General features: G+C 53.9%; 3 protein-coding genes across 3 annotated transcripts; 1 reads left to right on the forward strand and 2 right to left on the reverse strand.

Moving 5' to 3' along the window:
- CASP9 (caspase 9) lies at positions 1 to 5,904 on the forward strand. Its single transcript, XM_010723032.2, has 10 exons — positions 1 to 29; positions 321 to 583; positions 1,078 to 1,158; positions 1,556 to 1,587; positions 2,683 to 2,859; positions 3,109 to 3,198; positions 3,805 to 3,952; positions 4,495 to 4,674; positions 5,058 to 5,167; positions 5,304 to 5,904. The coding sequence occupies exons 1-10, from the start codon at positions 1 to 3 to the stop codon at positions 5,394 to 5,396; spliced, it is 1,203 nt and encodes a 400-aa protein (XP_010721334.2). The 3' UTR covers positions 5,397 to 5,904.
- Positions 5,905 to 6,540: 636 nt separating this feature from the next.
- CTRC (chymotrypsin C) lies at positions 6,541 to 8,622 on the reverse strand. Its single transcript, XM_003212294.2, has 8 exons — positions 8,522 to 8,622; positions 8,348 to 8,439; positions 8,153 to 8,250; positions 7,960 to 8,082; positions 7,207 to 7,343; positions 6,985 to 7,130; positions 6,727 to 6,876; positions 6,541 to 6,641 (listed from the first exon to the last, which is right to left on the reverse strand). Exons 1-8 carry the CDS (start codon positions 8,559 to 8,561, stop codon positions 6,624 to 6,626), a joined length of 804 nt encoding a protein of 267 aa, XP_003212342.2. The 5' UTR covers positions 8,562 to 8,622; the 3' UTR covers positions 6,541 to 6,623.
- Positions 8,623 to 8,833: 211 nt separating this feature from the next.
- EFHD2 (EF-hand domain family member D2) lies at positions 8,834 to 11,720 on the reverse strand. The gene is made up of 4 exons (XM_010722943.3): positions 11,367 to 11,720; positions 9,736 to 9,883; positions 9,512 to 9,646; positions 8,834 to 9,416 (listed from the first exon to the last, which is right to left on the reverse strand). The coding sequence occupies exons 1-4, from the start codon at positions 11,696 to 11,698 to the stop codon at positions 9,282 to 9,284; spliced, it is 750 nt and encodes a 249-aa protein (XP_010721245.1). The 5' UTR covers positions 11,699 to 11,720; the 3' UTR covers positions 8,834 to 9,281.
- Between the last annotated feature and the right edge of the window lie 120 nt (positions 11,721 to 11,840).

The raw sequence follows: 11,840 nt of genomic DNA on the forward strand, positions 1-11,840 counted from the left end.
ATGACCCCATTGCCTGCTGACAGTTTCCTGTGAGTCCCTGCATCACCTCAGCCCAGTGACAGAGCCCTGGTGCCCTCTGTGTCCTTTCCATGCCCATGACGTGGCCCAGGGCACCCCTATCTCCTCCACTGGCCATTTGCATCATGCCTTCTTGTCCTTCCCTTTGTTCCCCCTCCATGATACTGGTGGCAAGCTGATTTAGAAAGTGTCTTTTATCCCTGTGGTGTCAAGTTGGGGGTGTCCCCTAGTCCTCCCATCCCCCAGAACTAGGGGTTCCAATACCCTCCTTTTGTTTCCTGTTGGCTGTGGCAGAGCTGAAGGGCTCAGGAAGCATCACTGAGCCTTGTCCCTGCCTTCCCTCCTCTGCAGAGTGCTGGCACCCGAAGGGAACAAGCACGACAGCTGGTCATAGACCTGGAGACCCGCGGGAAGCAGGCCTTCCCAATATTCCTCTCCATCCTGAGGGAAACTGGGCATGATGACCTGGCTGACATGCTGGATGAGGGGTGTGGAAGCCCCATCTCCCCACCTGTGGACCTGAGGCCTGTGCAGCTGGAGCTGCCCGGAGAAAGGCGTGACAAAAGTAAGTAGTGAGAACGTGGTTCTTTGCATGGTGAAGTGCAGGATGGGGTATAGCAGCTGGATTCCTTCTTGTTGTAGAAAGCAGGCTGTGAAGTCCTGGTTTTGTTATCCTCTGGCACAGGTTGTAGTGGCGACTGCATGAGTTTGTTGGGAGAATGTTGTGCTTTCTGGTAGCAGAAGTGTTGAAGCTCTAGCTGTGCTCTTGCAGCTTCCTTCTGCTTTTCACATGCAGCCTTTGTGCTACTGTGCTGAAAACGGGCTTCACTGTCTCTTTGCTACTCCTGTTTTGCCCTTTATCTGTTGATGCAGCTCATACAGCTGTCATGAGACACCTCACTAAACTCAGATAAGAGAAAAACAAACGTGGTTTTGTTCTGCCCTTGCAGTGGTGTAGCTGCAAGCTGTGGTCCTTAAGGGGAACCAGAGCTGTGTTTAATTCTAATGTGAAATTGGAAGGGGCAGAAGGAGAGAGATGACTTTCCCGTGCCACTGCAGGTGTGAGCACTGCAGAACGCTTGTCCATCCCAGTCCAAGCTGAGAGTCAGCGATTTCAGATGCCTCCAGCACCAGCCCATGGTAAGGATTGTCCTGGAGCCCTGAGGGAGGTCTGACAGCTTGTTGGTCAGTTCCTTGTTTGTCCTGGCACTGTGCTGGGTGTCTCTGTGAATTGCAGAGCAGCTCAGATGCGTGCTAGGTGGGAGGTGACCCCAGTTAAATAGTGCATGGTGTCCCAGGTGGGGGATGAGGATGTGCTTGAGGTCCAGGCTCTCACTGCTGACACTCTTCCTCTTTGTGGTTTGAGAGATGAGAGCCAAACGCTGCTTCTGGTGTGTGGTGGGGTGGGAAGGGGTGGGTGTCACCCGTGTGTGACAGAGGACAGGACAAAGTTGGTGTTAATTCTGTGCAGAGCAGGTATAACATCTCACTGTTGAGCGCTGAGAGCTAAATTCCATTTCTCTTTTGTGTGTTCTAGGTTCAGCTGTTGACAAGAGTGACCACAGACTGGTTAGTATTCTAGATACTTTTCTTCTTTTCCAGTTTATTTGTCGTTGTGTTGGGATTCTTTGCTGCCAGTCATCTCAGAAATTCTGTTTGTAAGGAGCTTGTGCTTTAAGAATTGAAAAGGCAAAGAAAGGCTGAAGATATTTAAATGTTCACCTTCACGATGCAAAGAACAGAATGTCCAAAAAAAGATCTTAGCATGGCTTGAACTTCTACCTGGACTAAAGAAGTCCCACAGCACAGAGCTCCAGAGCTGCTGCTGCAGCTGAAAGCAGTGCTGTGACAGCCAGTCCTTGGTGCTGAGACATGAGGAATCGTGCTGAGGCTGACGTGGCTGTAACCAGGGCAGTGTGCTCCGAGTGGGTCAATCATTAGCCACCTCCTCCTTGGGATCACACGAACCGTGCTGCAAGTAACGTGACATGGAGCTAAATATGGTGCTTACACAGTTTCCAGCAAGACAGCTAGTGATTTCCTCAGGCACCAAGTCATGTGTCGTTTGTAAAGCAGTGTTTTGACTTTGTAATCACTGTGTTGGGAAACAGAAGCAGGGAAAACAACAGTAAACATGTGCAGCAGATTTAGAGGCTCACACTGAAGCAGGCATTGAGCATTCAGAAATGTGTGCTGCCTTCTGGCAGCACAACTCATACCTGAGGCAGGGCAGGGAGTTTGGCTGTGTTCACATGGCTGGAGTTTGGAGGGGCCTCCCAAAATTAATGTGTTGGAGTTGATGCTGAATCTGACTACCCAGGAGATGGATCTGCCTGTTTTCTTGGCTCCTAGAGCACGCTGCCTGGGATCTCATAGTGAGGTTTGATGAATGTGCCTAAACAACCTGAAAACCTAACCTTGTGACTAAAGTAGTGGCCATTTTCCTGTGAATTTTTTTCCTCTGGTTGCACATTTTAATAATGTGAGCATGGAGAACAGACACTATTATCCATCCCTACGCTTAGAGATGTGAAAAAACTGAGAAAGGAGTTGCTTTAAAGACTCCTCTTCCACATTTACAGCATGTTGCATTGGACTGGCTGGTGAATGCTCTGAATTAGGGGGTGTTTAATTGTGACTGACAAGTTCTCTTGTGCATGCCAGGTGTACCAGCTGCGAGCAGACCCTTGTGGGCACTGCCTGATCTTCAACAATGTCAACTTCAGCAGAGATTCTGATCTGTCAGCTCGGGCTGGCTCTGACATAGACTGTGAGAAGCTGGAGAAACGTTTCAAGTCCTTGTGCTTCCACGTCCGGACCTTGAGGAATCTCAAAGCTCAGGTGAGGGTGGCAGGAGGAAGACTTGGTTACTCTTCAGGCTGAATTGTGATTCCTGCATGTGACGTATAGGGGTGTATGTGAGTCTTTCTTACTCTGTGCCAATGGGTTTTGTGGTCTGTATGTGGGGTGTCTGTTATCACACTTTTACTAGACAGAAAGCAGCAGGGATCCAGCTGGGTCTGATAGGGCAGGGCTTGGCAGTAATCTGTGGCCAATATGCAGTTTAAAACATGATGTTTTTTTGTGTAGGAAATTGATCTGGAGCTGCGGAAGCTGGCACGGCTCGACCACAGCACCCTGGACTGCTGCCTCGTGGTCATCCTCTCCCATGGCTGCCAGGTGGGTTTGTGCTCCTCTGACATCATGAGGAGTTCTGATCCTGTATCTGGGTGAAAGCAGACACGAGGTTCTCTGCTGCAGTGCCTTTCCAGAGGTTGGTGGACTTTGGTCAGAAGTTGTTAGCTTCTGAATGTGGGATCTGTACATCAGAACTGAGTGCTGGGCAAAGAGCAGAAGGAGGTGGTGCTGACCTTCATACTGTAGTCCTCGAGTGCTTCCTGATTCTCTGGTTCCGCCTGGAGAGTCGTTAGTCATGATTAAGACTAATCATCACAACGTATAGAACTTGAAGTTAGATGAGAGGAGATAAATTGTTCCTAAAAGGGTTGTATGTTATGTGCCCCTTGTCCTGGAGGATAAAGGATCCCATTGCTGGAGGAGGTGGAATAGGAGTTGGGTTATATTGAAAGGTTGGATTTCTGGGTATTGTCTGCTGGGAACCCCTTCGCCCTGCTGCATATTTGCACAGATATGAGGAAGTGAGGTTTGTTCTGGAAACTTTATGCTAGACAGTGATGGGGGAGAGGGAACACTTGTGCAGAGATGAGTTCCCTCTGAGCTTGCCTTTCCTTCTGTGTTAACAGCTCTTGGATTTTCCTCTTCCAGACAAGCCATATTCAGTTTCCCGGAGGGATTTACGGAACAGATGGCAAAACCATTCCAATTGAAAAGATTGTGAACTATTTCAATGGGTCCCAGTGCCCAAGTTTGAGAGGAAAACCCAAACTCTTCTTCATCCAGGCCTGTGGAGGAGGTGAATCTTTGTGTTGCCAATAAGCTGTTAGGTGTGAGCAGGCTGGTGAGACGCGGTTAGGCTTTGTCATCGTCTTCCTTTCATGTCTGTTGCCCTTTTATCCAGGTGTTTTCTGGCATTCCCGACCATGTATTTTTACTGCTAACATGGGTTGAGTTTCAGGAGCATCTTGCAAGAGGGCAGCACTGGTGGTTTCATCATGCACCTGGTGGATTCACTGTTCAGAGTGGGGGCTGAGAGATGGGAGGAGGGCAGTAGTGGCATCCCATGCCCCACATCCAGGAGCATTCCACCTATTCTCTGTGTTTAGCAACAAGGGTAGAATTGTAGAATGGCTTGGATTGGAAGGAACGTTGGGAGGTTGGTTGGAAGGGCTTGGTTAGTGGGTAGCCTGGTGGCTCTGACTCTAGCAGCACTGTCAGAGAGCAGAAAAGTGTGGTTTTGTTGGAGGATTTTTTCCCCTACAGTTGTAAATAGAGGATGTATGGCTGCAGAGTGTGTCAGATGAGAGCCAGAGCTGTTCTTGCTGCTGTTTTTTGCAGAACAAAAGGACCAGGGATTTGAGGTGGGTTGTGAATCACCCCAAGATGAAACTTGCCGAGGTTCCGTAGAGTCGGATGCGATTCCTTTCCAGGCTCCATCAGGGAGTGTGGATGAGCCAGATGCTGTTGCCAGTTTGCCCACTCCTGGTGACATCTTGGTGTCCTATTCAACTTTTCCAGGTGAGATACTTTTCCTGGGCAGCCTGATCTGATATGAAATGTGGAGGTTGGTGGCTCTGCATGTGGCAGGGGGTTGGAGATTTATGATCCTTGAGGTCCCTTCCAACCCTGGCCATTCTGTGATTCTGTGAGATAACTGCAGCAGGCAAATGATCTGCAGAAGCAGTTGGTGCTGAGGGTTCATAGCCAGTACTCAAGACATCCTAATTCTGCAACTGGATTTTGGAGAAAGCCACCACCAAGCTGCTGTGCCACAGCATAGTGCCACCAGTAGTCAGTGTTTGCTACTAAAGTTAGGGGCAACCACCTGTTGGAGGTGGCGTGCAGGGAGATGAAGACACAGCAAGACTGACTGCAAGAGTAATTTTCTCCTTTCTCTGAAGGTTTTGTGTCCTGGAGGGACAAGGTGAGTGGCTCGTGGTATGTGGAAACCCTGGATGATGTGCTGGAACATTATGCCCGTTCTGAAGACCTGCTAACCATGTTGCTCCGGGTAAATGTCTTTTTTCTTAACCTTATTTTTGTAGTGTTACAGCAATGAGGACCATAATCAGAGGTGCCATCTGTCAGGGAAGGCAGGCAGTTGATACTGAGTGATACTGAGCATGCACTGCACCTTCTGTTCCCAGGTGTCAGACATCGTATCCACCAAGGGGAAGTACAAGCAGATCCCAGGCTGTTTCAACTTTCTACGTAAAAAATTCTTCTTCCTGTGCAAATGATGTGGGGGTGTTGAGGTCCCAGTCAACGTGAGGTTTGCTTCCCTGTGGCTGGATGAAAGCTGTCCCTGCTGTGACTTGAACCAGGTGCTCCTGGTGACCGCTGTCTGGCTTTGGAGGGGTCTCTCCTGAGAAATGCAGTCTGAGTGCTGTCGTTGGGGTGATCATCCCCAAGATGAGGACTGGCCCTGTCCCACCTTGTAGGGAACGTGTTTTAGCAGGGATGTTGGGCTTGATGCTCTCCAGAGGTACCTTCCAACCCCTATGATTCTATCCCAGTGAGAGGAAGGGGGAAGGGATGTGTGTTGGAATCCCCAGTGCCAGCCCAGTGATCCCATTGTGGAGTGAGAGCCTCCAGCTGTGCTGTGGCTGTGCTCTCCTTCCTGGTGTGACTGCAGGGGATTGGAGGAGTCAATGGAATCAATTACTGGAATCAATTGCTGGAATCAATACAAATACATGATTTTTGCAACAAGAGATTTTTCGGTTTGAGTGAAACAAAAACCAAAAGGAAAAAAAAACAAAACTTTTGCTTTGTACTCTGTCTTCTGTTCTCTCTCTCGTGTCCTTTTTCAGCGTATACATATCATTAGCTCTAGGAAAGCTTAGTTGCAGTCATCATGACCTTGATGTACACAGTCCCCTGTACCTAGAGCTATAGAACACACCCCAAAACCATCTTTGGGCAATCAAACCAGAAAGTTAGGACGTGTGTTAATGTTTAGTGGCTGTAGATGTGTCACTGAGGGACGGGGGGGGTGGGTTGGGGTTGGACTTGGTGATGTTGGTGTAAAACTAGGAAGAACATCCCAGGTTTTACAATCTATACAGTTATTATGCACTCGGGCTGCTAGCTGTTTCCCCTTGGAACGTGTTATTTGCGAGTTAGTCAGTAAATGATGTTTATGCAACTGCTGTTTTTCTAATGCTCAGAGTAGTAAATGTTTCTGTCAGTCTTGTCAATAGCACAAATGCCTGTCCTTCACCCTAATTGCATCCCACATCGCTGGCACGCTGTAAATTAAAGAATCTTTCCAATGTAGGAAAGATTAAAGAAATACAGAGTGTAGAGGTGTAGACTCAGCTCCATGGGGGCTCATCCCCCTCCAGTGGCTGGGCCCTGGCTCCACTACGTGTCCCCCTTACACCCTTCAAATAACCACAGGGACACACAAGGCTGGCTGTTTCCCTTTATTGCACACCTCAATACGTGATCCGCTCTGCACATCCTCAATTCTCACTGATTTTCTGCCAAAGACAAAAGGATGAGATCGTGGTCAGACCTTCACGTGGAGAAGGACGGGGAGAACACGCACCTAAGCTCTGCTCTCACCTCGTTGATCCAGTCGATGTAGGCGGACACCCTTGTGAAGACTGTTGGTTTCTTGGCTGTGTTGCAGCCCCAGGAGGAGCCGAAGCTGACGATGCCATGCACCTCCCACAGGCCATTCCGTTGGCAGCTCAGGGGGCCGCCCGAATCCCCCTACCCAGGCAGGGCGCCGTGTTACACCCATACACCCCACAGCTCCCCATCTTCATTCTTCCAACCTCACCGCAGCCATTGGGGATGGCCAGCAGCCCCCTCACTCACGTTGCATCCCGAGACGACGCCGTCACCACCAGCACAAACCATGGAGGTCCTCACCAGGCTGCCCCACCAGTCTCTCTGTGAGCACGTTGCGTAGTCCACCACGGGCAGCAGGGCCTGCTGCAAGACCTCGGCCAGCGGCCCGTTGGCTGCAACGACAGCCTCAAGTTGCACCCATATCCAGTGCTGACCCCATTCAGTTCCCTCTGTGGTCACCCCACTTACTCCAGAGGCGTCCCCAGCCAGTGATCTCGCAGGGGTAGCCGTTCTCCAGCTCCAGCTCACTGGGTGGCAGGCAGGCAGCCTGGATGGTGTCACTCTCCTGCACTGGCTCTGACAACTTGATCAATGCAATGTCATTGCTGCAATGACAAAAACCCATAGATCACAGCCAACCAACCCTGTAGAGACTCGCCAACCAACCCTGTAGAGAGCCGCCAACCAAACCTTGTAGAGGATCACCAACCAAACCCCATAGAGAACCGTCAACCAAACCCAATAGAATGCCTCCAACCAAACCCTGTAGAGAACTGTCAACCAAACCCAATAGTGCCTCCAACTAAACCCTGTGGAACACCACCAACCAAACCCTATAGAGTGCCTCCAACCAAACCCTGTAGAGTACCATCAACCAAACCCTGTAGAGGCATGTCAACCAAACCAAATAGTGCCTCCAACTAAACCCTGTAGAGCATCACCAACTAAACCATGTAGAATGTCACTTAACAAACCCTGTAGAGCACCACCAACCAAACCCCTTAGAGTGCCTCCAACCAAACCCTGTGGAACACCACCAACCAAACCCCATAGAGAACCGTCAACCAAACCCAATAGAATGCCTCCAACCAAATCCTGTAGAGCATCACCAACCAAACCCTGTAGAACACTGCCAACCCCACACCAGCCCACTGCCAGACCCATCCCCACACCCAACCTTGGGTTGGCACACCCCCCTCCCTTCCCCCTTTGCTGCCCTACATGATGAGGAAGGAGTTCCACTTCTCATGCACAACGATCTTCTCCACCTCAGCCACCACCGCACCGTCGTCCTCCACTGCCAGGTCGTGCTCTCCCAGCACCACGCGGTACGTCAGGGTGGAGCTGTCGATGGCCATCAGCATGGGGGCAGACGTGTGGGGTTCTGTCCCCCATGGATGCCCCCCAACCCTACCTGATGCAATGTGCAGCTGTCAGCACCCAGCTGGGAGAAATGAGGGTTCCTCCACAGGTGTGACTCCAGGCACCGTTGCGGCTGTACTGCAGTGAGATCTGGACGGCGGCACGGAGTCACGATGGGTGGTGGCCACCCATCCCCGTGCCACCAACAGTGGGGATGGACCCCAGGTGGCACACGGTCCCCCCTTACCTGCCACGGCCAGCTGTGAGCACGGGCATCCTCACCGCCCACCACGCGAGCGCCTAACAGCGGTGGCACTGCCGGCTGCCCGCATCCATAGGCTGTGTGACACCAGCGTGGGGACATCAGCATGGGCACGGCCCCCAGCCCCACCGACAACCCCCTCCTCACACCCTCACCCACCGTAGCCCAGCAGGACGGCGAGACACACGGCCCCCAGCATGGTTGTAGGCTTCCAGTGTGGCAGAACCGAAGAGCCCACCGTCTTATATGTTGGCTGTGCCACCTCCTGCCCTTGGGCATGTGGCCTTCCCCCTGCTAACAGGTGGCCAAATCCCACAGCCTGCGTGCCCACCTTGTGCTATTTCTTATCGGGACCCACCTGGGAATGGATACACTTGTCCCATGTACAACCCCACAGATGTGGCCCTGACCGTGTCCCCAGCCATGAGGGGACGTGGGGGTCCCATTCTGTCACCCAACCCTGGGCATGGGCAAGCGCAACACTTAGGAAATATAATATTTATTTGGGATTTAAAAAGAAAAAAAAAACAACACGGCAAACAACACATCCATACAACAGAATGGAAGCAGCTGTTGAGACAACACCTTCGTGGGACATCACAGTCATCGGCACAACCACTCCTGGAGGGACAGCATTTGAGACGCCGTCCCTTCGGGTGCTTAGAAGACAGACACACAAAAAATAAAGCTTCTCTCCCCTTGGTGGCCTTTATGGGCATCTTTCACCAAAATAAGCCAGCAGCCCAAGGGGAGCCAAGGCCACCTCCAACCCAACGTTGGGGTGCAGTGGGATGGGTGGACCCGCCTGCTCCGTGGCACCAAGCACAGTGACAGCTGCCACCAGCTTGGCACGAGTCGTGGGCTTGATGACACGCAGGGAATGGTGACGGCGTGGCGTGGCTCCTTCCACGTGCTGTGGTCATTGAGCAAATGCTGACTGCAGCTCTTTGAAAGCTGCCTTGCGCTGCTTCATCTCCTCCGCCTGCCGCCTCTTCTCCTCCTGCTCTGCACGGATCTCCTCCTCGAAGCGGCTGCCCTCGGTGACCGCCTGTGCCTGGGGATGGTGACACATTGGCCCTGTCCCCATTGCGTGCAGTATGGTGGCACGTTGGCCATGTCCCCAACGCCCAGTGGTTGCTCAACACTTACCTTGGCCTCGAAGAAGCTCTTGGCTCCCTTCACGCCCTCCGTTGAGACGTCAATCTCGGAGAGCCGTGCCAGTGCGTGCAGCCCGCTGTCCTCCTGCAGCTCACCTGCTGCTGCCTTGCGGAAAATCAGCAGGAACTGCAGCACGAGGTGGGATATCACCATCAGGGATGTGCCATCCATCTCCTCACCAAGGGACACAGCCACAACCCAACCCCTGCGCTCACCTCGCGGAAGCTCAGCTTGCTGTCCAGGTCCTCGTCCACCTCCTTGATCATGTTTTTCAGGCCCAGGTGGGTCTGCGGTGCTCCCAGCTTCTCCATCATCAGCTTCAGCTCCATCAGGTCAATGAAGCCATCCTTCCCTGCGTCATACCTGCAGGGAGGTGGTAAATCCTCATCACGGGGCACATCCTCACTGTCGCGCTGGGCTGCTGTGCCAAACCACTTCTGGTTCTATGCAACCACTAATGGTTCCCAGGAGCATCCTCAGCACTCTCTGCCCATTGAGCGTGGTTTCTGGCACGGGTACCCAGCAGCTTGCTGCCAAGTGTGCCACCAGCTCCGTGCAGCAAAGGGGTGAACCCTATGTGCCTATAGGACTGAGCTGGGCTCTATAGGATGCACTTTCGACTTCTCCTTGCTCAGCCTACAGGAAGCGACATGCAGCTCTGCAGGGCTGTGACTCATTTGTCCCCGCAGCCGCAGCATGGTGCAGCTCACACTGTGCCCCAGCACAGAGCCCTCGTGCTTTCTGCTGGCATCACATGGCTGTGAGCTCCACTGCTGCAAAGCGAGCCCCTGGCTGCAGCTCTGCATCCACTGGGGTGGGCTCTCCTGCGTCGCAATCCTTTAACGCAGCGGGGGAAGGTAGGAGAGAGGACAAACCATGCATGCAGCGAGGCAGGGGCTAGGCTCAGCCCCACACCATCACCCCATCCCCATGCTTCCCCCCTTGGTGACCCCCCTTTGCTTGCAGCCCTGCAGCTGCCATGCTGCTCCTCTCGCTGCGGTGCGTGCGGGCGTGCACGTCCTGCTCTGCAACCAGACCCCGTGCTGCTGCCATCTGCCCACGGGCGCAGCACCCACGGCCACATGCTGCACAGTGCATAGGGCTGAGGGGGGGCTGATCCCCTCCTTCTACAGCCTCTTTCCCCCTGCACGTTTCCACGTCTTTCTGCTCACCTCCCCCCCCGGCTGACTGAGCTCACTGACCCAAGCTTGCAACATCACACATGGGGACACGTGGGGACGGCACTGAGGATGTGACAACACCACTGCCGCAGCCCAAAGCTGTGTGCATGGCCAGGGTGAAGGTCCTGGGGTTGGGGGGTCCTGTATCCCTTTTCCAGACTACTCTGAGGGTCCTGGGGTCCCCTCTGCAAGGTTGTGGGGGGGTTGCATCCAGGGGTACCCTTCTGAAAGAGTTTGTAGGGTGGGAGGATGCTGCAAGGAGCTGAGAGGGTGTCCTGAGACTCAACTCCTGTGCAGAAATGGGGGGGGCATCGTGGTGAGCCAAGGGGGTGTCCCATGGATTCCTTCCACAGGGAGCCAAGAGGGGGTCCCAGGGATGAGAAGATGAGGGGAGCCCCCTGCAAGGAAGTGGGGGAACCCCAGAGATCTCCCCTGCAGAGGAGTCCAAAGGACCCCTCCCACCGTCAGCCGAGGGCTGGGCGGGTCCTGCAAAGGGGCTGGGGGCTTCCATAACCGCCCCCCTTCCCCCGCCAGTTCCCCATCAGGGGCTGCGGGCTTCCAAAGCATAGGGGATGCGATCAGGGCAATGGGGACCCTCTGTCCGATGGTCCCTCCCCAGGGTCTCTCCTGGGGGTCCCATGGGGGGGTTTCCCCTCCACACTCACTGTCGGAAGAGTCTCTCCATGTCACGGAGCTGCCGCCGGGAGAACTCACGGAACTCCGCCGCGGGGCTGAAGAGCCTCCGGCCGCCCCCGGGCGAACCTTCGCTGCCCACCGCCCGCATCGCTGGGCTGCCAGGAGGCACCGGGGTGGGCTCCGCATCCTGCTGCTGCTGCTGTTGCTGCTCCGCATCCCCTTCCCGCATCCCCAACCGTCGGCCCAGCCGCTCCGCCAGCTCCTCCGCCATGGTGCCCGGATGGATGGATGGATGGGCGAACAGACGCAGCTCCGCCCCGCTCCGCCCCGGCAGCCGCTTAGCAAAGAGGGGGGGACGCATCTTCTCGGGGCACCCCAGCACCTCCAGGCTCGGGGGTTGTCAGCCTGCCAGGGCTCCCCCCCTTAGGGTCCCACCAGCATCAGCTCCGTGCATTGTTTGGCGGTAGACAAACGGCACAGCCCAACCCAGAGCCCCTGCAGAC

Source organism: Meleagris gallopavo, chromosome 23, assembly GCF_000146605.3.
Source record: "Meleagris gallopavo isolate NT-WF06-2002-E0010 breed Aviagen turkey brand Nicholas breeding stock chromosome 23, Turkey_5.1, whole genome shotgun sequence".
NCBI classification, from domain to species: Eukaryota; Metazoa; Chordata; class Aves; order Galliformes; family Phasianidae; genus Meleagris; species Meleagris gallopavo.